The 25583-nt window shown below is 45.6% G+C and overlaps 1 protein-coding gene across 2 annotated transcripts in view; it reads left to right on the top strand.

Moving 5' to 3' along the window:
• INPP5A (inositol polyphosphate-5-phosphatase A) overlaps positions 1–25583 on the top strand; it is a 213101-nt gene that overhangs the window by 96043 nt on the left and 91475 nt on the right. For both annotated transcript variants that reach the window (XM_061478615.1, XM_061478613.1), the window contains exons 5-7: positions 9394–9457; positions 14917–15020; positions 24800–24852. In XM_061478615.1, coding sequence (XP_061334599.1) covers positions 9394–9457; positions 14917–15020; positions 24800–24852 — 221 coding nt within the window. The remainder of the gene's footprint in view (positions 1–9393; positions 9458–14916; positions 15021–24799; positions 24853–25583) is intronic.

Below are 25583 nucleotides of genomic sequence, written 5' to 3'. Positions count from 1 at the left end.
CCAAAGAATCCTTAAAATGGACCAGGAGTTTTCATTGCCATGTTGCAGTAGAGGAATGATAACTGAAGGGTGGAGCGTGTCAGCTGAGCACGCAGTTCGTTGGCCTTCACAGCTGGAAAATAAAAGCTCCTGGGATTTGTTTTTTTTTCCTGAAAATGTGCTGGTGATGGCTGCTGCAAGCAGAGACCTGGCGGAGGCATCCTTAAAGAGCAGGCCTGCAAACAGCTTATTTGTTGTGATGGTCTCTTGATGAAGCCTTTAAATGACCTGGGATTTAGATACCTTGGAATTTTTCAGACAGTTCTCCCAGTCTGTCATGCGGACAGGTCACAACCTTTGTAGAAACCTAAACAGATAAGCCCATTTGAAAATATATAAATCTTGGTATGAGTCTAGAAATGAATAGTACAAGCTATAAAACTGTACGTGGGCACTGGAGGGTCAGTTGTTTCCTCAATTACATTGGATTCTAGTATTACAAAACAAAAGACCACTGTTTACTTTAGAATTATTTGTATTTTTTAGTGGTAAATTTGGTGACTGTTCCCCTTGCAAGGTCAGGCGTTGTTGGTCTCGCACTTAAAAGAATGGTTCTAAAGAAATAAGAAGGAAAAGAGTGAGTGAGCAGTTCTGGATGTTAAAGGTGTGTGTGCTCAGCATTGCTGCTCAGCTGCAACCGCACAGGAGAGATTGTGGCACTGAAATCAGTTGAGGATGGTTGGAGAGCACACAGTGTATTCTGACAGCTCCTTCTGGCTGGAAGCATGGAAGTGTGAGGTTATGAATGTGGCACAGAGTGGTCAGAAGTGTAGCTTCACTGTCCAGCTGTAACAGCATGGCTGGGAGTCGGCCTGAAGAATCTGCCGATCCATAGAGCAAACAGGTTACAAGCGAATTAGAAACTTAACTCAAAACCAGCTTGTGGGAATGAACCTAGAAATGCAGAAGCGTCTTTGCAGGTATGGGTCTGATTGACTATAGTACAAAATGACCAGGGTTTAGGTAGATGCTAGGTGCCCTTTCTGTCCCCACCATCTGTACCCGCAGGCTCCTGCTCAGGTCTGCAGTGGTTCAGCAGCGCTGACTTGGCCACTGGAGACACTGCTCGGACAGTAGCAGTTGTGCAAGGAGGTGCTGCAGCTGCCTCTACAACATGGGGCTGTTTGTATTGCACCACTTAACATTGATTTAGGTTTTATGGAGCGAGAGTCTTCAGCACCAATCCTGCTGGTGGTCTTGCTCCTTCTCAAGTGGCTAGTTCCATTTGATATTCCATTTGATAGTGTAACTAAGCAGATACTGTTAATGCAGACCAAGTTACAGCGTGCCGAGAGTTTGTCCCTGTTTGCAGCCCGTTCATTTTTACACTTTATTAACAGTGTAATTATTCAAGTGCTGTTGAAATGAAGCTGATGGCTGTGTGTGAGGTACGAGGCTGCAGGAGCTGTGTGTGCTTGTTCGAACAGCGGGGTTTGGGCTCCGGCTGTCTGCACACCAGGTAGACGGGGCCTGTTCGGGGGAAGCTCAACAGCAGTTTAATCGTATGTACTTTAGCTGATAAGTCTAATTCAGGAAATGATAAATTGCCGGACACCTAATTTGTTTGCAGATAAAAAGTGAGCGACTATTTTATAATGAGTTGATCTGTGTACCCAGCCTGGTGTTTTAACCTTGGGTGAATAATAGACATTTAGCATTAATCTAGCTCTACTGGATCAAGTAGCCTGTGAGCATATACCTCAACACGGCTCGTTGTTTGTAGTTACGGTGTAGGTTGCTATTTAGGTGTGTTAGAGCTAGTGTGCCCCTGGGTTTCAGAGAGTGACGGTTGTGCCGGAATTCACGTTTTCGAGGCAGACTGAGGGCGGGTGTTTCAGGGTGTGCTTCTGAAGGGCCACCGCCGTCCCGGGTGGCCCGTGGCTTGTTTGCTGGTTGAGCTGTACAGCTGGTCTGCCATCGCTGTGCGCCGGGGCAGGGAGTACCTGCACACAGCACGGCAGTGGCGAGGGGCAGTGGTGCTCCCGCTGCTTTGGCTGCGCTGTGTCCCTGCGTGGTCCCCAGGCAGGACCCCCGCAGCCCCGGAGCCATCCCTTGGACGCAGCTGCTCTCCTGGCCTGGCGGGGTGCGAGGCCGCTGGGCCGCCCGGGCCCCACTGTTTCCCATCTCAGCCTTTCCTGGTTGGAGCCTGAAACTTCCCTGTGATGAAAATGGATCCACGCGCGGCGTCCCCGCGCAGCGCCAACAGCAGCGCTCATGGGAAACCAGCGCCTTCCTGCCCGGAGCTGCTGCCCCTTCGCTGCGTTACCCCCAGTGAAGCGCACAGCTGATAGACTCCATTTTACTGATGGCAAACTGGTGCGTGCTCTTGATGGTCAGGTTTATAAATATGTAGAATATGTTTTAATTGTTGTTAGCAAAACAGGCAGGTAGTCAATAATCCCGGGCGTGACAAACCCACTGTTGACACACGGCACAGCCAAAAAGCCTGGCAGGAGATAAGGGCTTCCTGTCAGCGGTGCCCCGCGCCAATTAATATTCAGACATTGTCATGTTCGATGATAAATGAATTCCTTGAACTATATTGATATAGTAGGTTAAACATTGAAAAAGTTGGGTTGAACTTTGACTTTAAATATTCATTAAAGCTAATTATGGATTTTATGACTACATGAATTACAGTTTCTGTGTCATCATTGGCAATTTATTTTAGATATATTTAAAGCAGTCTTTATATATTAACTATCACATTTAGTGAGGTAATGCAGTAAATGTTTACTCTGCACAGTAATTAAACTTTTATTCAGGTATTTCCTTCGTGCATTAAATCTCCACGGCTGAAATGACGTACTTTAAAAAGAAATCATGTCAGCTAGCTCTTGAAAAAATACAGCAGTTTAAATCTTGAGACTCCTGTGGCAGGATCTCCGTATGATCAGTGCCAGATGCGGAATCCGTCAGAACCAATTTGTTTATCTTGCCATCGGTACCAGTTTTTCCAGACAAGTCTTTTGGCATGGAATAACAAAAGAAATTACCAGTCTTGCACCAAGGATCATTCTGGAGCCTAACTAAAGGCAGTGAACATTCAGCTTCAGTCTGCTGACAGGGAGAAGACACCTGGGTTTTGTCTCCATAGTAGGTTTGGGGGAGATGCAAAGCTCTTCTCAGGTGCGAGCTGTAGGCCAAGTGTTGCTCCCAGTCTCTGCAGGACATTTCTGTGTGCAGATGTGGGAAGAGCGGTCAGGTACTTCAATCAGTCCTGGAAAAGGCATTTTGATGGTAGCAGCATTGCCATGAGAGATTCCCTCAGCCTTTGCATGGGGCTCCCGAATGTTTCTGTGAGGGCCATTCTCACAGAAGCTTTCTCAAGCTGGGATGTGTTTGATATTGACAGTGACATTGACAGCGGCTGTGAAACGGAAAGAGTTTGTAAGAGTTCATAAAGGAAATGTTCCCTGGTCAGCCTGTAGGGTTTTGTGTGTAGATCTGCGTGTGTGAAGCTATTTGACTTTACGAGTCTTAAAGCAAAGCTATTTAGTTACAGTGTTCAGGGGAGACAGAAGAATAATCTCAATCAGTTTTGGCATTCTTGTCCATTTCTAAGCTATTTGGCAAGCCGACAATATCTGTTGTTCGTGGCTGTCCTATCTGGCCTTTCACTGTGGTGCTTTCTGCCGTTTTCGTTAGGTTGTACAGATACACATATAGATATATATTCATGCCTATTTACAATGCTTAAACTCCTCTCTGAAGCAAAATTTGGATACATTTAAATAGAAGCATCAGCAGTGACTGTGTGGTATTTCCTCACAGCCAGGGCTATGACTCTGAATCATGTATGTGCTTATGGGAGCAGCCCAGCGGCTTGAGCTCTAGTGAAGCCCTTTCTGTTCGGTCAGCTCCAGGCTTTCCTAGGAGAGTTGAAAGCCATGTGGCTGATCCATCCGGAGAAATGCCCATGTGGTCCCTGTGCAGGCTGTGCTGACCTCCCTGAACTTTTAGAAGCTTCTGGTACTGCTGAGTGCAGGGTGACCGTGGTGCACTCACAGACCCAAGGGCTGGCAGGTTGGAGTAACAAGTGGAGAACTTCCTGATCTGGACCTAACTGTGACTATTTATCCATCACTGTGATGGATCTGCTGAAATCCAGTTTCCTTGACTAGTCTCTGTTTGCGGACTACTTGGAATATGCAGCAGAGGCAGCTGTGGCTGCTGCTGTTGCTTCCACTGCTCAGCCATGATGTGCACAGCAAGCACGCACCATCTCGTGTTCAGTGCTGGTGCAGTGCCACCACGATTCCTGTCTGCAGGAGCTGGTCACTCAGCGTCTGAGCGTGAGCCTCAGAAATGAGGTTCAATATTGGCAGAGTTGCTGATTCCCTGGCCTGCAGTCACTAGCGCAGATGTAGCAGAAGTCAAGAAAGTAAAGTGTGATACATAACGTGACCTCTGAGGTTTCGTTTTAGTGAAAGCACATGCTTACAAATGGCATAGAATTTGTGTGGACAGCAGAATTAATCAATCTCAGCAACCCTTAATGTGGAACAAATAATAGTTTTCTTTCTTTACATTTGAAATTTTTGGAAGTTGAACTGTTTGGGGTGGTTTCTAATTTGCAGTGGGTTTCTGTATCGTGTTACTTGGACGCTGTGTCCTACTGCTGTATGTGCCACTGCATCTGTTTCCAAAGAATCTTAAAATTGTAAATAAGAAAATAAAGCAAAGTTCTAGACTTTGAATCACTGTCATTTAACTTTATTGTTAAACTGTCATTTTATGAGAAATAAGTTGAATTAACAGAAGCTCTGCAACAAAAGGGCCAAAGCATTAGGCTCTGAAAGCAAGCTTCTTGTTTCTTACAGTTCTCTGTGGTAGGCAGTGAGTTGTAACTGCACTCACCGCTGTTACAAGTTAACATTTATGTACATAGACCTGATTAAGTCTGTAACAATGCGGAAGATCATGATAACCGTAATTTCCGTTCCATTATAGTTCTGCTGCTTTTCAATGGGGTGTTTAGAAATACCCAGTCAAAGCCTATCTTAATGTTAGTAGTATCAGTTCCTGAAACCCCACAATGCTATTTAACCACTATCAGAGATTCTTTGTGCACAGTTAGTTGACGCTCAGTGCTACAAATGCAGCCTATCAAACAGGCTTTTGCTCCATAATTCTTCAAAAATAGTTCTTAAAAATAACATTTTAAGTGTAAGAAATCAAGCAGTGAGCAAATCAGGATGCTCAGAAAAAAACCTTGTAGCTTGAGCACAAGTGGCAGCTCTATTTTTAATGGAATCATGGCATCCAAATAGAAGTTTTAGAGCATCTTGTTTCTTCTTGGTTTTGAATCACAGAATCCCAGCTTGGTTTGTGTTGCAAGGGACCTCAAAGCTCCTCCAGCTCCAACCCCTGCCACAGGCAGGGACCCCTTCCACTAGAGCAGCTTGCTTCAAGCCCCTGTGTCCAACCTGGCCTTGAGCACTGCCAGGGATGGGGCAGCCACAGCTTCTCTGGGCACCCTGTGCCAGCGCCTCAGCACCCTCACAGGGAAGAGCTTCTGCCTAAGAGCTCATCTCAGTCTCCCCTCTGGCAGGTTAAAGCCATTCCCCTTGGCCTGTCCCTTTTGCATTTGAGGTAATACTTAGGTTGTTGGCTTTTATCTGAGGTCAGATCAACAAATAAATAAGCAGGTAAGAGCTAAGGTGTGGTGTCGTTCCACTCAGATTTACTTTTCTTCGTGATTAATCACACTGATTTCAGTAGACTAAAACCTGTGGGCACATAAAATGCCTGGATGCTGGGAATGCAGGGTGCTTGTGCAGTAGGTGAAATTCTGTGCTGCAGATCTGTATGATGATGCCAGCTTGAGCAGTTCTTATGAACCCAGTCACTGTCTCCACCTTCACCAGTCCACATGAAGGTCCCGCAGCCGAGCCTGTGTTCTAAGCCCATCCCAGGCCCCTGGCTGTCATCAGCCTCACTGTAACTTGTTTTATCAAGGAGAATTCTGGAAAGAACTTCCTTCCATCCGTGTTTTTCCTTGATGCGTGGAGCAGTGCCTTTGTGAGCCCACAGGAACAGGCACTTCTTACACAGGACTTGCTGCCTTTCCACTAACTGTAAAGTTGTGATGGTGTGTGTTTTTCTTTCTTGGTTTTAACTGGGGGCTTTGTATGTGAGTTTAGGAAAGTTATTTTCATTGAATTTTACCTGTAGCTTGCATGTGACTTGAAGACTTACCTAGGTTAGCTCCTTGAGAGGCAAAGTGTACTTTTCTCTACCAGAAGAGTCTCCGTACTCATATTGCTATTTAAGACTAATCTGTTTTTTCAATCTCTTTGAAGAAAGCCAGAGCATAGGGAAAGTTCCTCTCGAGGCAGCAGTGGTTTCTGTTGCTTGTGCCAGTTTCTTCAGTTTGGAATTAAATCCCAGGTGGCAATAGTTCTGTCTTGTGTCAGGATTTCTTTGTCCTGGCTGTGTCCTGCTGGGATGTTGACCTCGAGTCCTCCACAGCAGCGTCTCCTGCATTTTCCTACTTGCCTCCTCCATGCTGCAAAGAAGAAACCCTCAGAGGTGAAGGAAGCTGGCTGGGGGTCAGGCAGCATGCTTGTCAGTTCCATGCGTGACAGTGTTTGCTGGTGGGTGCAGCGGTTTGTCAGGGAGATGGGCAGGACCTCACGGTTGCGCTTTGACAAATGAGCGGTGTCTAATCTCTGGATGCGCAGCGTCTCATAAATAATGCAGCAGCCACTGATCCAACACACGGGTCTGCCTGAGAAGAGTGAAAGACAAAATGAAACTAAGTCATCCTTTTTGTTCAGCGTATCGCTGCTTTTGTACTTCTCAATAAGGGTTTATCTAGTGGCAGGCTGCCTTTTTTCCCCTCAACTTCTGTTGAGTGCATCAGATGTATTTACAGGCTCATCAAGTTCTGATTTAAAATGTATGTGGTTTTCTATTCCAATATGAAGTCTGTTGCAATGCTTTTTCATTTCTCACTTGACTTTCCTTTACTCTCTTCTCATATGTAATTTCCCTCTCGCTACCTGGAGGATATTATGTGTCTGTGAAGAAGTAGAAGTAAGCAGCAAGCTCATGACACGTATAGGTGAGATCCTGACAAGGCTGCCAGGACACAAGTGGAACCGGGATCAGGGTGTCCCGGCCAGAGCCCCTCAGGTCCATGGAGTCTTGCTGCAGAGGGAGCAGGGCTCAGTGCTGGGGGGGATGTGAAGGAGCGGGAAGGTAGAGGATTGTCCCTGTTAAGGGAATCTTGTAAGCTTCAGGACAAGTTAGAATTCAGGCTGTGCTGGAGGTTGTGGCTTCCTCTTCTGCCCAGGCATTTAGGTGCAAGTTGGATGGCTGTGTATCAGGCATGGCTGGAATTTGTAACCTGCAAACCCTGAAAAATATTCTGGTGGAGGAACAGTCCTCCCTGTGATACTGGGGTTGTCTTTCCAGGCTGCCCTTGTGTGTGTCTCAACACATCTGGCTAAAACTGGTCTGGGATGCACTGGGTGCTGCCTGGGTGGTGCTGCTGGACCCAGTGAGGGGAGCCTAGCACTTCTGGTGGGGTGAGCCTGCAGCCTTCCTTCAGCAGCCTCTGCAGGGGCTGCACCGGCATTTCACCTGAGTGTTTGAGACCCACCTTGGGGCTGGATGGTCTCTTGCACTTCAGATCTTCAATTCTCTATTCTACCAGTGTAAGACACTGATTGCCACAAGCATTATTATCACACTGCTGTGATGTGTGTGTCTGCATCATGGTCTGGTCACAGCTGAGCTCCCTCAGGCCCTCTGTGAACACAACCCCAGCAGTCTGACAGTGGGTACACAGGAAATGCGGGATGCAGATATTTGGAGTTATTTCCTCTATCTCATGGGGTCCTAAAATCAATGGTGGGCCGACTGCTGTTCTCACCAGCCAGCCAGCACATCCCAATCAGTCTCAGGATGGATGGCGTTTCAGCTTGTGTCTCCATTGGAACCCAAGTGCTTGTGCCGCTAAGGGGTATGCTTAGGTAGCACCCCAAACAAAGGTGCTTGCTCTAATAATCACCGAACCCTAGAATGGCTTGGCCTGGAAGAGACCTTACACTCATCCAGTTCCAAGCCCCTGCCATGGGCAGGGACACCTTCCACTGGAGCAGCTTGCTCCAAGCCCCGTCCAACCTGGCCTTGAATAATGAATTGTTGAGGGTTAGGATCTCAGAAACCTTCAGAAACCAGGAAAGTACTTAAGTATTTGTCAGGGACAAGTACTTATATTCTGCTGAATATGAGTTGCCTTTGGTATGCTTTTAAAACGCATTTGTTGAGATGGGAGTTTATCTGTGAAGGCAGTCGACATTACTGCTATGCTGAGATGCTTTACTCAGTCATGGACTAACCTTTAAACTGTAACAGAATCCCATAGCTGGATTAGGTCATTGTTTTGACAAAAACTGAAGAGAATAGTTGCTGAGGAGGAGATGAGCAGAAGGAGCTGTACATCCTGTCTAAATCCCAACTAGGAACGTGCAGTAATTTGTTTTCAGTAGTAACTCAGTTGTTTGTTTCATGTATTGTTGCGGGCACTGAACTCTGCTCAAGCTGATGCTTAGAGACACACCAGTTCTGCCAGCGTCAAGAAGCTTACCATGTATTCAAACGTCTCAGCCCCTCTGCTACTTGTATACCAAACATACAAGTCACCTGTATATTCTTTCTCTTTGGGTCAGTGAACCCTGAGAAAACACCCGCCTCTGTGGCTTCACTGATGCCAGGAGCAGCCACTGCTCTGTACTGCTCAGCGTCATAGTTACATCCAACAGTTACCAGCATGGAGAGCTGTACAAGCGGCACAAATACTCCCGACACTCCTGTTAGGTTTGAAGTGTTCCTGCCCTGCAGCTGGCAAAGGCACTGACACTGCACAGCATGGGAGGATGGAAAATCTGTGCCTGGCTCTCAGGCGTTCTTGGATCTCTCACCCGTCTCTCATTTCTGTCCTGCAGTCTCCAAAAGCATTCGTTTTGCATGAAAGTGAACCGGAAATTGTCAGGCTTCTTTTACACAGGAATTGTGGGGATGCGGTGGGTGTTTGGGAAGGGATTGTCTGTATTATGGATTGCATCCGCCCCCTGGCATTTCTACCAGTCCACCTGGGAATCCTGCCCTTACTGTGTTCAGTCAGCTGCCAGGGATCTTCTGTACAGTGGCTTATGAAGCTTCAGAGAAGCAGCAAAGGAAATGAATATTTGCATAGATCTTAGAAAATGTGAACTATTTATTAGTCTTTAATTTCTGTGGGTTTGGTTGGTTGGGTGGTTGGGTTTCACTTGGAAAGCACGATGCTTTTGGGGGTTTAGTTGGCCAAAGTCAATATTTTATAATCTCTGGTTGTTTTTGCAGGCTCTAGGAAGTTTTTACTTTCTTCATGAATCTTTGAAAAACATCTACCAGTTTGATTTTAAAGGTAAGCGAAGGAACTGCATGTTGGTTGTTGCTGTTTATACATCACGGCAGCCTTTCTGATGGTAGTTCCTAGCAGTGGTTTCCAGGATGTGCGGGCTCCTGTCTGATGCATGCGAGTCCCCTGACAACAGACAGGACTTTTCTTACCTTTTATAGCACTCACAGGAGAAGTCAATGAACCGGCCACAGGTTGAACACTGGTGCATTAATCATTCCCAGGCAGATGGACCTTTGGATCTATAGAGATCCCTGATGATTTCAGAAGAACTCTTAATGGCCACAAGGTTCTTCCCTGTAGATCAGATATAAGACCAAGACCTTAAATGTCCAGCTGTGATGGTCATTTTGCAAAGCAGCTGAGGTAGATTTATGGCTTAAATTACTTTGGAGCAGTGCAGGTCAGTAGGAGGGTGTCATTGTTTCTAACCCACATTGATCAGGCAGGTTGGAGGTCTTGCTAAATCTCCAAAGTTTAAAAGGAATGCTAGGCTATGGGCATTAAATATTGGAAATCTCATAGAGAATTATTGAATGCTTCCGGGGGTGTATGTAGAAAAGATTATATAAAATTTATGTTATTTCAGTGGAGAACTGTCTGTATATTAAATACAAAACCCTTGGGAGCTTCATTTAGCTTACTGAGCTGAATCACATTAATACCACATCCAGCATCCCATTAATTTGAGACACTGCTGCAATGGTGGTAACTATGGAGTGAACTGATTGTCTTAATTACAGAGATTCATTAGTTTTGCTCTCAGTAGAGACAGATTCTTTCTGAGTGTGTAATTGAGGGTGCAGGGTCTTCCTTCCCCTAGATGTCTGAACAGTGGTTCTGTGTATATGGCAACTCAGGATTCAGCCAGCATAACTCCTTCTGTCACCACTGGTTTCAGTGCAGAAGGAAACTTCTAGCTGTATTTTAGACAGTTTGGAGTAGATTTTATTTCTGAGAGATCATAATGGAAAACTCAGTGGTGATGCAGGGACTTCTAATACAAGGTGTGGGAGAAAGACTGGCTTTCAGTGCAGGTTTGCGGGCACTAAGGGATGACAGTGCTATCAGCTGGACTGGGTGCAGGGTAGAAATACTGGAGCCAACTGGCATTGCAGGTGAAGCTGTGGGTCTGAGGTGCTGTCTCTGGACTGACCAGCCTGCTGCTGCACGATGTTTGTTCATTGTGCCACGTGAAGGCTTTGAGTATCAGTGACATGAGAACTGCATCTGCACACCCAGTTCCTGAGCCCACAGCTTCATCCCACCCGTTCTGCTCAGGATTCCACCTAAAGTTCCCTCTGACCGGTCACAGGGGAGGGCTGCTCTAGTGACATCTGAGAGAGGGAAGTGATGAGTGGTTTAGGAAAAGAGGAGCTTTCTGGGTTTGTTAACTGTTGATGCACACCCTGTTCACTACTCTACAGCTTTTGAAAGAAAACATAAGGAGAAAGTGAGAAAATGAAAGGAAAAAGTGTAGGGGAAAATAATTATAATTGATATTATAATATTGTCAATATTGGAATCAATATAAAGAAAGAAGCAGATATAAATATAGATAGATATATAAATATATACAGATAGATAAATATAAATAAATATTATATATAAATATACAGATAGATAAATATAAATAAAGAAAGAAGCTCCAGAAAATAAATACTTTAAATTTTCAGTGACTTGTTTTGCGTGGCAAGCCTGAGCAAGGCCAGACAGGGTGTGAGCTGCACATCAAGAGGTGTTTGGCCAAGTCATGACTTGAGAAAAGCAAACTCTTGATAAAAACCCAAGGAAGCGGCCGATCATGTTGTAAGTCACCCGCTGCCTCTTAGCGCAGAGCAGAATCAGTCTCCCCGGGTAGTGTTTGTAAAATACGAGCTTGAAGGCTCCCATCTTTCAGGGGAAGTGTAAAACTTGCCTCTTCTCTCATGACTATTGACATTTTCACAGTGTAGTACGCTCCTAAATCAGAGGGAAAATCCAAACAGTTACAAACGTTCTCTGCACAAAAATCATTATGAAATTCTGGTTCTACTCAAAAGCATGCAAAGAATGGATGTTTATCCACAATTCGATATTCCCGGAACATCACTGTGTCTTTTCACTGCGGAGCTGGATGTGACTAATACAGTATTGGGGGGGGGGAAGATTGTTTTTTAGTTCTCAGAAAAATTGAGTTTTAAAATGAGAACAATGTTCTCCTACAGCCCCACATATTATTTGCTACAGTGCAGGTGGTGTTGGACTCTATACTGTCATCAGAGGCCCAAATGTTTGCTTACAAGTTAATGTCTTGACAAACCACGTGTTCTGAAGGGCCATCATCCAGCAGAAGGGTTTGCTGGCCCAGGCATTAGCCCAGGTTTCATCCACTGCTTTGATTGACAGGAAGAATCTCATTTTCCCTGGTTTGGAATCAGAAATAGTGCACAGATATCTTTATTTGGAGAAGACATGGCATGTAAATGAATCGGTGGGTTGTAGTTAGCAATGATGTTAACACAGGGTGATGGTGAAGGGCCTCCTCTCTGCCAAGTGCTGCCTTTTACTTAGGTTCTCACAGCAGGCACCGTTGGTCCTTCCAGTTCTGCCAAATGTGTTCTGTATCCTGAATGACATTGGGATCGTTTTGATGACACTGTTAAACCTCTTGAAAGAGGCACATCCATCCGTGATCTACTGAGAAGGATGCCACATGAGTTTGTCAGGGTATTTGTTTAACCTTCCTGTGGGAGCCAGACCTCAAAGGGATCACCACATAAAAAATGATCCTTCCCCGCTCCCCCCCAGAGATATCCAGCTGCATCACAGTAAATGCTTCCTCAGATTATATGAAATACTTTAGCTAGATGACTCCAAGTGACAAGGTTTTCCATTGCTTGGTATTTCCACCAGATATCCAGTAGAACCGGACGGTTCAGGACTCTTGGTGATAATAGTTGTTCTGGAGTTTTTCTCTTGCACGTTCCTAGTCAGACTCGATCTGGTTGTGTTGTTCCAGCTCAATGGTAGCTGTAAGATAGCTGCCAAATTCCTGTGTCAGAAGAGTTAGGTAAATGAAGTCAGGTTCTTTCCTGTAGGCATGCCTAGACATTGCCCTGATCAGGAGAGACCAAGTACAAAGTGGATCGAGAAGCAGAACCTCTTGTTCATGAGCTGTATAGATCCATAGATCGATTGTTAGAGCTGAAGAGTCCGTTCTCCTTCTGTCTGTGGTGTGCCCTTAAGGACTTTGGAAAGTGGTGGGCTTTACCACCAAGTCTCTTTGACAAACCCAGCACCTGTTCCAGCTTTAATGCACACGTTGGCCTGTGCTGACAGCCAGGAGTGGATAGTCTGGAGGAGGTGGGTGGCTACAGGGTCACCGAGCAGCCAGTATGGGGTTTGAATGGACCGAGTCCAGCTCATCTCCTCCATATCCCCAGAGCAAGATACTTTTACCTTCTTGGTTTGAAATAATCTGACCAGAACTGATGCAGAAGCCTGGTATCAGTGAAGGCCATTCAAAAATAAGATGCTATTTTACTTTACGTGACTACACGAATCACTGGGACTTAGCTGAGCTGCATGTGTAAGCACAGGACATTCCAGAAGGAAATCAGAAGAAGGACACCTCTTGTCTGATCTTTATGTTTATCTGATGTTGGGTTTTAACCACCCAGCTGAAACCTGGAGGTTTCTGGTACTGGCCGTGCTTGACCAGGTTGACCCAGCTGGCGTGTCGCAGGAGGGCTGTGCTGCGTCCCACCGCGCTCCGCCTGGTGCAGTGCCTGCTCCTGAACACAGCAGAGACCCAGGCGACATCCTATGGTGGCAGCCAGCAGGCAGTGGCACCTCAGGATTTCGGAGCTTAACAACCGTCTCCTCAGAGGCTCTGTTCATGTCTGAGCTCAGCTGGAGCTGTAGGCATTTACATCATCACGAATAGCCAGGCTTTTTCAGCATCTTGCTCAGTGAGAGGATCCTGGGCAGGAAGTTGCCCAGCAAAATAATGTGTTAAGTAGAAAAAATAACGTCCTCTTTTAATCTGGTTTCCCCTGGCTGTCTCTCAATTCCATTGGTGTCTCCATTTCTGGTTTAGGATGTTACAGTAGAAATTTCTATTTTTCCTGTTCTAGACCCCTCAGTAAACCACTTGGGTTTGCCCCAGTGTGTTCTCTGCTACTCTTTTGTCCCTGAGGGAAAGCATTCAGTCTGTTCATACAAACGCAGAATCCCAGCCTGGAAGAGACCTCAAAGCTCACCCAGCTCCAACTCCTGCCATGAGCAGGGACCCCTTCCACTAGAGCAGCTTGCTCCAAGCCCCTGTGTCCAACCTGGCCTTGAACACTGCCAGGGATGGGGCAGCCACAGCTTCTCTGGGCACCCTGTGCCAGCGCCTCAGCACCCTCACAGGGAAGAGCTTCTGCCTAAGAGCTCATCTCAGTCTCCCCTCTGGCAGGTTAAAGCCATTCCCCTTGGCCTGTCCCTACAGGCCCTTGTCCAAAGCCCCTCTCCAGGTTTCTTGCAGCCCCTTTAGGCACTGGAGCTGCTCTAAGCTTTTCCTGGAGCTCTGTATGAGAACTTTTTCCATGTTTCTTCTTTTGTCTCAGGACATTGCAGTATTTAGAGATTCAGTTGGTGACTGGAGGATGTCACCTCTCTTTTCAGAGACAATTGTTAATGAAAAACCAGTCTACCTCAGATCTGTTCCACAAGAGGAACGGGCTGCTCAGCTTGTGGTCAACTCATCCTTCATTAGGAGCTCCACCAGCATTACAGAGTCAGTTCTGGAGTGAGAACCACACTAGAGGCCACAGCCTGCCCAGCAGACAGCTCAAGTGTGTCCAAACACAAAGAGAACGATGATTGTCAATATTGATGATTTAAAGGAAAAGGCAGAAAGTGAGATATAACCTAAATTAATAAGTACTTGTTGGATGGGTTAAAGATGTGATTAATAGTGTGTTACATACGTGCATCAGTTGATGTTCAGGTAGGTGGACTTAAAACCTGAAAACAGGAGTTGCTGGATGAAACATACAGATCATCAGTGCTCAGAAGTAACATTCTGTACCTGAATGTGTTTTGCATTAATTAATTTGCCTGTCAATCACCCAGCATGGGTTGCTGGATGCTGGCTGAGGGCGCAAACAGGCATCTCCTGGAAGAACCATGACAAAAAGTTTGAGTGCAAGGGTGTGCAGAGACCTGGCTTGTAATTAGAGCTGCAGCCCTGTACAGTGCTCTGGGTAGTAAAATATCAGACCCATGCCTGTCTCACCTCGAGAGGTCTGAAGCAGAGGCACCGGTTTGTGTGTGCTTAGTGGGCTCTCTTTTTAACTCCACAGCAGCTCAGTGCTCATGTATTTTGGCCGAGGCCCTACCACCTCTTTCGCAGATGCCACTGCTTTGCCAAGGAGCGCTGTAAGTTGCGCGTGATGCCAAAGATAATTCTGTTAATTTTGTTTTTTGTCTCTTCCTAGCTAAGAAGTATAAAAAGGTTACTGGGAAAGAAATCTACTCTGACACTTTAGAGAGCACGCCCATGCTGGAAAAAGAGAAGTTTCCACAGGATTATTTCCCTGAGGTATGTGCAATCCGCGGAGTGTGCCCAAATACTCGGTTTGTTCCTGACTTGGTCTGGTGACTTGAGCAGCTACTCCCAGTAATGTAAATAAGGTCAGAATCGAGTCTTGGGTTTTTATTTGTTTGTCAGTTTCTTGTCACCTATAATGTGTGTTTTAAGTCATTGCATGGATTTACCCAAGTCAAATGGAGTTCTTTGTGTAGTAGGAAACCCTTGTGAGGGATGGAGACAGTAATGAAAAGGCTTGTTTGTGCATTTAAAACCAAAGGAATGGCCCACAGTGCCAACTGCAAGTCCGTTTCAGGGAGAATTACTCCTTGGCAGGGGGAGACACGACTCTGAATGGATTCCATTTGTATTCGGCCACTCTGGGATCATGGCTGGAGCGATGCTGGTTCCTGTTTGGTACGGTGAGGAATCACTGCAGTCCAGCCAGCCTGTGGGAAAAGGGGCTCCTTACTGGTGCAAGAGTTCACCTGACTTACAACATATTGGTGTGTTCCTCTGGCACTGCCCTGGTACCCCCTGGTTTTATTGTTCTCATAAGAACTGAGGAGTGCTGCGGGTGTGATGGTGAAGATGAAGGTCTTGTCAAACCCAGCAGCACTGAGGGCTTCCTTCCACTGCCCCTGCAAGTGCAGTTGCACATGCAAGCAGTCTTTGCCAGCAGTTCTCTTCTTTGATGCTTACTTTTATTTGCTCATTTTTAATTTCTTAAGAGCATCTAACAGTGGTTACAAGCCAAGTCAATAGATCTGTGGAATTTGTTTTACATTTGTGCATCAAACAGGCATGTTACTGCTTTAATACAAGGGAGAGCTAAATAAGCTCTAAAAATAAATCTAGAATGTGTAAATATACACAGAGCCATTTGCATAGTGCATGTCTGCTTGGGAGAACGTCGATGGGTAATTACAGGGCGCATGGCATGTAGGTTATTCTTTTCCTTGATACTGAATTATTTCTGTCTCTCCGTGCTGGAAGGGAAGCTCCTTTGCCATAATTTTATTATCTTTTACCTCCTGTGAATAAACAGCTTTAATACTCCTATGAATTGTTCCATCATTTTGAAGGCCCTTCAGGCAGTTACTCAGCTATTTGTTTTTCTCCTCCATCAGCAGTAAGCTCTAAGCTGAACCACTGTGGGTGATTGACAGCAGGGTAGGAAACGAACAGCACCACTGAATGATTCAATTGTAATACTGAGAGCAGTGAACAGCAATAGGCCAAATTATGGATTGCTCACTGGTACCAGGGAGAATGATTCCCGTTGTTATTTCCCTGCTGTTGTTTCATCATCAGACTGGCAAATGTGTAACTTGCTCGGCATCATTCGTTACGCCTCTTGCATGAGCAGCTCCTCACGGTCTCTTGGAGACGTGGCTGAGTCCAGTGGCTCTCTCACACTGCTGTGGAGCAGGGATCGTGTTCATTTCCTGCTTGGGGATCAGGTGTTCCCACACTGGCGTCTGGAGCAGTAGCTCCTGTATTCAGTGCACTCTGCAGTGCTGCTTTAGCTGCAGGGCTGTGAGGTTCAGAGCCCAAGAAGCATCTAAAAGAAGAACTTAAAGCACTGGCACAGGGTGCCCAGAGAAGCTGTGGCTGCCCCATCCCTGGCAGTGCTCAAGGCCAGGTTGGACACAGGGGCTTGGAGCAAGCTGCTCTAGTGGAAGGGGTCCCTGCCCGTGGCAGGGGTTGGAGCTGGAGGAACTTTAAGGTCCCTTCCAACCCAAACCACTCTGTGATTCTATGATTTCATGATATACACATTTCTATTTTTAAAGCTGAAATTAATCGTGCTGTTTCCTTCCTCGAGAAGTGTTGGTAATAATGATGCCAATTCAAAGATTACAAAACAATATCTAGGTTGAAAACTTGAGTTGAAAGTATGAGCAGCATATCTCCAAACATCACATTTACATGCTCTTGTGTGTTTTAGCCACTTCTCCTATCACATGTACAATGTTTTGTGTGAGAAACAGTTTAAGACTGATTTCTTTTTATTACTGCTGCTTAAGGATGATCTAAAAGTAATTACAATGATTGAGGCATAATGCAATTCAAAATAATTACAGCCCACTGCATATAAAACTAACAAAACTTTCTGTCTTGATTTATGGCTCCTCTTGGCTAGGCATGAGACTCAAATGATGCCTCTGGGAGCAACACTCCAGATAATGTTAGGCCATTTAAAAAAAGCAGATTTGTGTAGTCTATCAGGCCTGAGTAATTTTTTTTCCCCATAGTGAGAAATTGGTTGTTATCATAGATCACAGATACTGCTCAAAGCTCTTGTGAAAGATGAATTAATTTCACTAATGCTTTAATGCAAACCTTTCATGGAGAAGGCTGTATGGTGATAACCTTACTGCGGTCTCTCCTTTCTCAATGATGATTTATGTTGTCTTTTAGTAGATGAAACTGGCTGTATTCACAATCCATCTGCTGGCTAAAGGAATCCTATTAACAGAGGATCTGAGAAGAGACTTAATACTGTAAGGTGAAAGATGTGGTACCCCCTTTCTGGGACATGCAGTAGAAATTTTTTCTCCTATTTTAAAATGTAGATACCTCTCTGAGAGTGTACAGATGATCTGTATCAGCTCTGTCTGGTTTTATGCTGGCTTACAGATGGTGGAGCAGCTAGTAACTATTTGTTAAACTGAAAATAAAGATTGTGGCTTTGAAACGTGCAAGGAGAAAGCATTTTCTTTTTCTCCTTCCCAAGCTATCATTCTTTCAATTCTATTTCCAAAAAGCTCGTCTTTCCAAATACTGTATTTGGAAATATTAAAGCACATCAGTGATCCAAAAGACATACTACATATGTTATTCAGCTGCAGTATGTATCGAAGGTGAAGGATGATGTTTTTGTATTTAACATGTTAAACAGTGGTTTTGACTACTGGGCTGTATTGAGTCCGGAGCCTACAAACCTTTGTATTCTTAATGTTGAGTAGACAAATTGGGTTGGAACTAGGTGATCTTAAGATCTTTTCCAACCCTAACCATTCTGTGATCCTATGAAATTATCAATAAATGAATTATTTATCGAAGTTAAAGGAGTTAAGTAAGAGTGTTCAAATTATGAGTAAAGGTAATTTACAGGTTGGTGTGGGGAAATACACAAGCTGCACAACAAAACCAGTGTCATTCTGTGTTACAGAGGCATAGGTGTCCTTGCTTGATTCAGCCTAGGCAGGGTGATATTCTCCAGCAAGAGCTGAAGTATCTCCTCAGGCATCTGTGCTGGCTTTTGCTTGGCCAAGTGAAAGACCTAAACCGTCATGTTTCCATCCACCACTGCTGCTCTTACAACTACTTTAAGTCATATGCTCCGCCAGTAATGTAATGTGGCTGTATAGAGAAGAGCTAAAGAAAATCTTAATTGGAAGAAAGACTGGTGACATGCTCAGTTAGGCTTATGCTGTCTGTAGCAGCACATTCGTTGTGGCATCCCAGTTTGTCATTTTGGGACAAGCCATGGAACCTCCTGTTGGCAGTTCTGGTCCAGTGTCATGTTACCACCTTGCTACTATTACCTTCATAGTGTAAACCTTATTGCTGTAATTGTCTCCCTATAAAGGCTATTTTATAAAACAGAGTTTGTAATGAGACTTTGTGTTCTCAGGAGTGAAATGAGCTCCAGAGTCACTGTCATATGTGGGGTTGGGCAGCTAAAATTTAGGTCCGTTGTCTGTACTCCTGTCAACCCTACATTCTGCTGATCCAAGGAAGGAATTCTTGGAGACTGGAATGTTATTCAGAGAGTTTATTAAAATACAGGAGGAAGAAAGAAGGAGCCTTGTGAAACAGAAGAAAGCTCTGGCAGTGGATATGGGAGCAGGCAGGTGTCTGTGGTGTGCTTGCACCCACAGACCATTATTCCATCAGTTTCTGGCAATGATGTAGATCATTGCACCTCAGGGGCAGGGCTGGACCCTCGGACCTCGCACTCTGCTCTGTATCCCCTTCATCCCCTTATTCCTTCGTGGTTGTCTGGCAGGTGAAGAAGGGACCCCTGAACCTCTGCCCCACCACGTGGTACTGGTACCAGTTGCTTCCAGAGGCCTGACACTTCACACTCGCAACTTTCTTACCTTGACCTTTCCTTCAAATGTTGCATGATTGTTGTATTTCTGCCTTCCAAAATAAGTTACAGAGAAGGAATTGGGTATTGCTGCTGGTTGGCTGCTTCGCTGGTGACATGTATAGGAAGAAGCTGTCAGCAATAACGGTTTGCATGTCCCATGGTTTGGTATGTAAAAGTAAGTGGAGCAAGTACAGGTTTTATCAGATATCTCTTATGTTTGTGTATGTCATGCGCACGTACTTAAATGTTTTCTTCCAGTAGATAGATTCTTACTAAATTCTTCATACTGTATTTTCTCATAAATAAAGGGTAATGAAAACATTATGTGAAAAGGCAAATTATCAATTAAATAATGACACTACATAATAGACTTTGCCATTAGATAGATTCACTTCATGTCCTTCAGCTCTCACGATACATTTTCTGATGAGCGCCATAGATACTTTCATTTGCAGACTCTTAAACTTATGTAATGACTTCTAAAAATCTTTAGCAGTAAAGCCATGACTGATAGTGCTGTTACAATGCTTGATGGTGTTCAGAGGCTGGATTGGGCTTGAGTTCTCCATGTTCTGCATGTTACTCTGAAATACAGGGAAATCAGAAGGGCACTTTGGGCAGTTTGTATACAAACTCCTAAAACCACAAAAGAATAAACTCTTCAGTTCTGTGCAGTGATCTAAGGAAAGAAAGGAAGTGATTTTGGGGCAGGAACTACAATCTGCATGGGTTTTGTGGGTAGCTCCTTTCCCTGGCTACTTAAAAACTGAGGATCGTGTGAGTCCATGGAACACAGGTTCCTGTGTGTGCCTTGGAGGAGGGGTTGTTCCCACCACAGTGACACCAGCCTCTTAGTGCTGAATGTTCTTGGTGCCCCAGTTGTTCTGGCTGCTCATGTGCAAGATTTCAGGTCTTCCTCTGAACTGGGGTGTTCCTTTAAGGAGCTGCAATTACACTGCAGTCATTGCCACTTGAATATGTCTTTCCTTTGTGCCCCTGCTTTGTATGGTTGAATAAACCCTTGCTGGGTCACTATTTAATTTGATATGGTCTCTCAGTAAAATGATGGAGAAAAGATGAATTAAGGCTCTGTGCTAGTCATTATCAATCATGGTTTGTGTGCATTACTTATTGCTCACAGTGCTTTTTGACATTAGCCCTCTATAACCTCTCTCTTCATGTTAATGTTGTCTGGAGGTCCTTTTACCCGATGTAGCAGAGGTTATTTATGTAGGTGGTGTTTCTAGGGGGTTTTAAAAGGTCAGCACCATCTCCTGAGGGACTCTATTCACAAAGAAAAGGTTGGTGGAATGGAACTACAACTTTCCAAATTGTATTCTTAATAAAACATTCTGTTTTTAAGGACTAATAATGGAGAGGTGTTAGAATTTTGGTTACACTGTTGAAGTTTTGACAAAATAGCCTGTAATACATCCTGCCTCCCTTGAAGCCATAGGTGCGGTGGGTGGGTGAGGAAACACCAAGCTTCAGTAAGAAATTCTGTATTTGCCATGTCATGAAATACTGGCTGTGTTGCAACCTTTTAGTCAGCTTGTATCTGTGTGGGCTTGTGTGAAACAGAGCAAGGCAGCAGTGCTGATATCAGGTGTATTTACACAGGTCTTGTTTGTGCTGGGGGGGTCGTCAGTGCAGAGCCAAAGTGCTGTGGGATGGCTGCTGGAGAAGGCGATGATGATTGACAGTGGCACTCCCAGCCTCGTAGACGTTGGTTGCACAAAACCTGAAGCTAACTGTCTGTGTGTGAGCCGTGGCAGCAGGCAGGGCTCAGCAGAGAAGGGCATCTGGATGGCAGCGTTGCAAGGCTCCTCACTGCCAGCAGAAAAGAGAGTTCCTGAGGGCTGGGAACACACAAATATCCCAAGCCATTTTCGTGAAGGGGCCCAGGTGGCCTCTCCTCAGGCATGGGTAGGTGATGGAGCAGATCTTCCTGGATGACCAATTGCATAGACAAAGGGGAGCGCTGTGGATGTCCACAGACTGGTTTGGGTCGGAATGGACCTTATAGCTCAACTAGTTCCAAGTCACTGCCACCTCCCACTAGAGCAGCTTGCTCCAAGCCCCTGTGTCCAACCTGGCCTTGAGCACTGCCAGGGATGGGACAGCCACAGCTTCTCTGGACAAAACTTGTTCTAGCAAGGCCTTTGATGCAGTCTCTCAGAGTATCCTTGTAACCCAGTTGGTGAAATGTACCGGGTAGGTGGGTGGAAAGTTGGCCAGCCACCAGGCTCCCAGGGTGGTGAACACAGTCCAGCTGGCAGCGGGATGCTGGTGGTGTTTCTCAGGGGTCCATGCTGGGTTCTGTAGTATTCCACCCCTCTGTTAACGGTGTGCACACCAGGATGGAGCACACGCTCAGCTTCGCAGGGGGTGTCAAGCTGCGGGAGCAGTCAGTGTGCTGGGGCAGGGATGCTGTTCAGAGGGACTTCAAGAGCCTGGATAAACGGTCTGACGGGAGCCTCATGGAGTTCAGCAAAGATTAATGGCAAGCCTTGTGCCTGGGGATGGGATAACCTCATACAGTGGTACAGGCTGGAGGTGACTACTCAGAAAACAGAACAGGACCTAGACCTTGTTGGATAGCAACTTGAACATGAGCCAGCAGTCTACTCTGATAGCGAAGGAGGCCAGCAGCATCTCAGGATGTGTTAGGTTCCAGGAAGAGACAACTCCATCTATCTGGCACTCTGAGGCCACATCACATCTCCAGTGTCTTCTTCTGGAGCCCCTGTACAAGACAGATGTGGGCAAACTGGAGCAAGCAATAGCAGAGGCACCCCTGGAGCTGGAGCACAGGATGTGGGAGGAGAAGTCAGAGAGCCCATGTGTGCTGCCAGGAGAGGGGGAGATGGGCTACTGGCTGCAGTGTCCAACTGATGGCTCTTGAGGGATGGGGCCTGGCAACTCTCGGTGGCAAACAGGGACAGGACAAGGGCAGCAGTCGGCTGCAGCAAGGGAAGATGTCACTAGATCTGGAAAGAGATTTCACCATGAGGGTAAACAGCAGGAGAGGGGCCCAGATAGGTTGTGGAATCACTGTCCTTGGAGATGCTCAAACCTCAGCTGGATATGGCTCTAAGCAGCATGATCCACTTGGCCCTGGTTTAACATTACATCTTTTGAAGTACCTGCTGTGTTGCCAAAGAGGAGAAAAGCAGATGAAAACTGACAGCTGGATTCAAGCCGTTATCTTGGGCTTCATCATAGGTTTGGACTGTGTGATTTTAATTTCTATGTATTGTGCTCCAGTAATTAAAAGTTCAATATAGTTATTTTTAAGACTAAAATGACAGAGCTCCCCTTTTTGATTGGGATTAGTTTTAAGCCAGTTTTGAATGGTTTGAGCAGTGAACCTTTTTCGTTGTTCTGTTTTTGAATAAACGTGGGCTTTTTGCCAAATCTCAGCTTGTGGCTGTGCTGTCAGGAGTGTCACAGAAACTGTGAACAGGAGAGACCCTATTGGGTTTTGGGATCTGTAGTTCAGCCATGAAGGCAGCGTGCTGGGAGCTATGGTGTGTGTGCACCCTCAGGCAGTGGTCAGCAGTGAGCAGAGCCACTGCTGGACTTACTGGGGAGGTTCTTTTTCAGTGTTGATACTAAAAATACTCCCAGTCAAGTAGATATTTGTTCACAGGCACCACAGGGGATTTCTCACCACAGCTGCAGTTTAGGAAGAGGATTTGTGTGAATTAGTTCCCTCTGAACGCAGCCATCAGCTGGATCTCAGAGGAGTGAACCATTAGGATTTCCTCCCTGAACACTGCCTTCTTAGACTTAGGCCAATGTACTTGCTTCCAAAAGCCCACATTCTTAAAAGACTTAAGAACCTATAGACACCAACAAACAACTGATGTTCCTTACTAAGTATCTCAGAAACATCTATTCTCCTATATGTCCATCTGTGGTTACAGAACTGCTGCCGTCAGGTCCCAGGAGATCTAGGGGGTGGAGGTGCAAACTTGAGTGTGCTTGGAAGAGAAGTCCCTTTACTCTGTAAAACCTTTCTGCGTTTAGGAGGGGTTTTCTCCTTTTGTTTATAGGAAATCGTTACATTTGGCTGAACATGTGTTTTGTTAATTTATCTTATTCCATAGAATCATTTAGGTTGCAAAAGAACTGTAAGATCATTCTCTCTTAATGTATGTCCTGTGAGCTACTGAAAGCCAGCTCTAAGTAGAATCATAGGATCAGAGTAGCTGGGTTGGAAGGGACCCTGAAGCTCATCCAGCTCCAAGCCCCTGTGTCCAACCTGGCCTTGAGCACTGCCAGGGATGGGGCAGCCACAGCTTCTCTGGGCACCCTGTGCCAGCGCCTCGGCACCCTCACAGGGAAGAGCTTCTGCCTAAGAGCTCATCTCAGTCTCCCCTCGGGAAGGTTAAAGCCATTCCCCTTGGCCTGTCCCTACAGGCCCTTGTCCCAAGCCCCTCTCCAGGTTTCTCATCAGCCCCCTTTAGACACTGGCAGACTGTTACAAGGTCTCTCCTGAGATCTTATCAGACCTTGTCTTTGCTGAGATATCAGTAAATACTTTTTGCATTCAAGCTTTCAGTAAGCTATTATTTATTCAGTAAATAAACACTTCAGAACCTTCATAAGCCACATTTTGAGTGCAAGAACCCTAGTGGGAAAGGGGCCCTGGTAAAGAAAAGGTGTTGTATCTGGTTGGTCTTGATGGTGGTTACCATGCTGGTGCCTGAAAAGGGAGGCAGGGGGGAACCAGCATCTGAAGGGTGCTGAGAAAACAGCCCATGTAGGTGCTGTGAGGCACTTCACTACTCCAGCAGTGGCTGTGCCTGCACAGTGTGCATGGGGAGGTAGGTAAGTCCCTCAGGAGGGCTGTGCCTCAGGAGGACGATACCCCTGAGCAGGGGTGCTGCACTCCAGCTGGCACTTCATACGTGATGCATCTTTTGCTGCAGAATCACTGGCATCGTTCCTTAGGCCTGTCTGGTGCGGTATTCATTACCAGAGAACATGAGCATAGCCTCACATGCGTTGTTAACTGTGAATAAATAGGATGCAGAATCATGTCTTTTTGTGGGAGGTTGTAATTCATGGCAGTGGCTTAGGAGTGGCGCTGGAAAAATCCTTTTGCTGTATCATAAGTGCCATATGTTGGCACGAGCTGATTTGTGGCTTGCTCGCGGCTGTTGCCGTTTTGATAAATGTAATGCTTTACCATTATTTAAATTCCCCTTAACTTTTACAGAAATATTGGGTGGGTTGGCTCAGCAGGAGAAATGGCTCCCTAGCACATCTCATTCATTTTAATTTGATGTAGATCTCTGCTGACACTTTACAGTCCAGGTAAAATTACAAAGAAGCCAAGACATTTGTGCATAGGCAGGAAGAATTTGCTGGTTTAGGCTGAGCAGAACTACGGTTGTGAAGCTTTCCTAATTGGCTGTCTGTCATCTACAAACAACTACCAGGGCTTATATTAATTTTACATGTAAGTCTATAAGTGCTGCAGGGCCAAGAATACAAAATCATTCTGGGATTTAGAACAGACACAGTGTGTGTTTCATTGTACCTCGGCCTGTGTGTCGTGCACATTAGTTACAGGGTATGGATAACTTTGGTTTATCTTGTTCTCTGTGTAAGTACATTCCACTTTTCCAGTCATCCTTTGCTTAAGGTGACTGATTCTTATTTGCTTATTTTTCAGTGCAAGTGGTCCAGAAAAGGTTTCATTCGAACAAGGTGGTGTATTACTGATTGGTAAGTTGCATCTTTAAGTTATTTCTGCTTAGGTGTATGTTATGGATGTTTTTGTTAACAGTCATTTCAAAGAGGTATTCATATGTATAGATTGCTCTGTTCATAGAACAGATTGCTTCCAAAGCAGTTGCCTTGCTTTGTTATTTATTGGACGCATCATGCTCAGTAAGTTGTGATGGTGCACAGCAAAAAGTGATGTTACTGTTCACATGTATGTGCAGGGAGTGTGGGGTAACTCAGGCCATAAGCAACCTCTCAGTCAAGCACGGTCAGAAACCTCGGTGTGTGTGGCCAGGGCCACAGGAGCCAGTGTGGAGCTAAGCTCACACCTAACACAGCTGAAGCTCAGGGGTACACAGCCCTCACCTCTTGAGGAAGCAGACTGTTCTCCATGCACTCCTAAAGCCAGCACTTTAAGCCCAGTCCACTTTCCACTGAAGTCAGTGGAGGGACACTACCTTTAGTGTGCAGCTTTTACAACCAGTTCCTGCTACGGTACTTTTAGTGGAACAGAACTTTTAATTTGTTGTATTCAGGTTGGGGTTCACATTTTGAAGTCAAGGCATGGTGCTGCTCAGTGTGAGGTTCCTTAGTGGCATCCTAAGGTAGAACAAATCAGCTGGCAGCCCAGTGCAGGGTGGGATGGAGAGAGAGCAGGCAGCAACACACCCCTTGTATGTATGTTATAGTCACCTAAATATATGTGAACGTTCAACATCCTTCCCTTCCTC

This window comes from Pezoporus flaviventris, unplaced genomic scaffold (genome assembly GCF_033815535.1).
Source record: "Pezoporus flaviventris isolate CSIRO_AGI_PZ_B2104156 unplaced genomic scaffold, CSIRO_AGI_Pfla_v1 ptg000129l, whole genome shotgun sequence".
Classification (NCBI taxonomy): Eukaryota; Metazoa; Chordata; class Aves; order Psittaciformes; family Psittacidae; genus Pezoporus; species Pezoporus flaviventris.
Note: the sequence above shows the minus strand (reverse complement) of the source record. Positions and strands in the feature narration are given on the sequence as shown.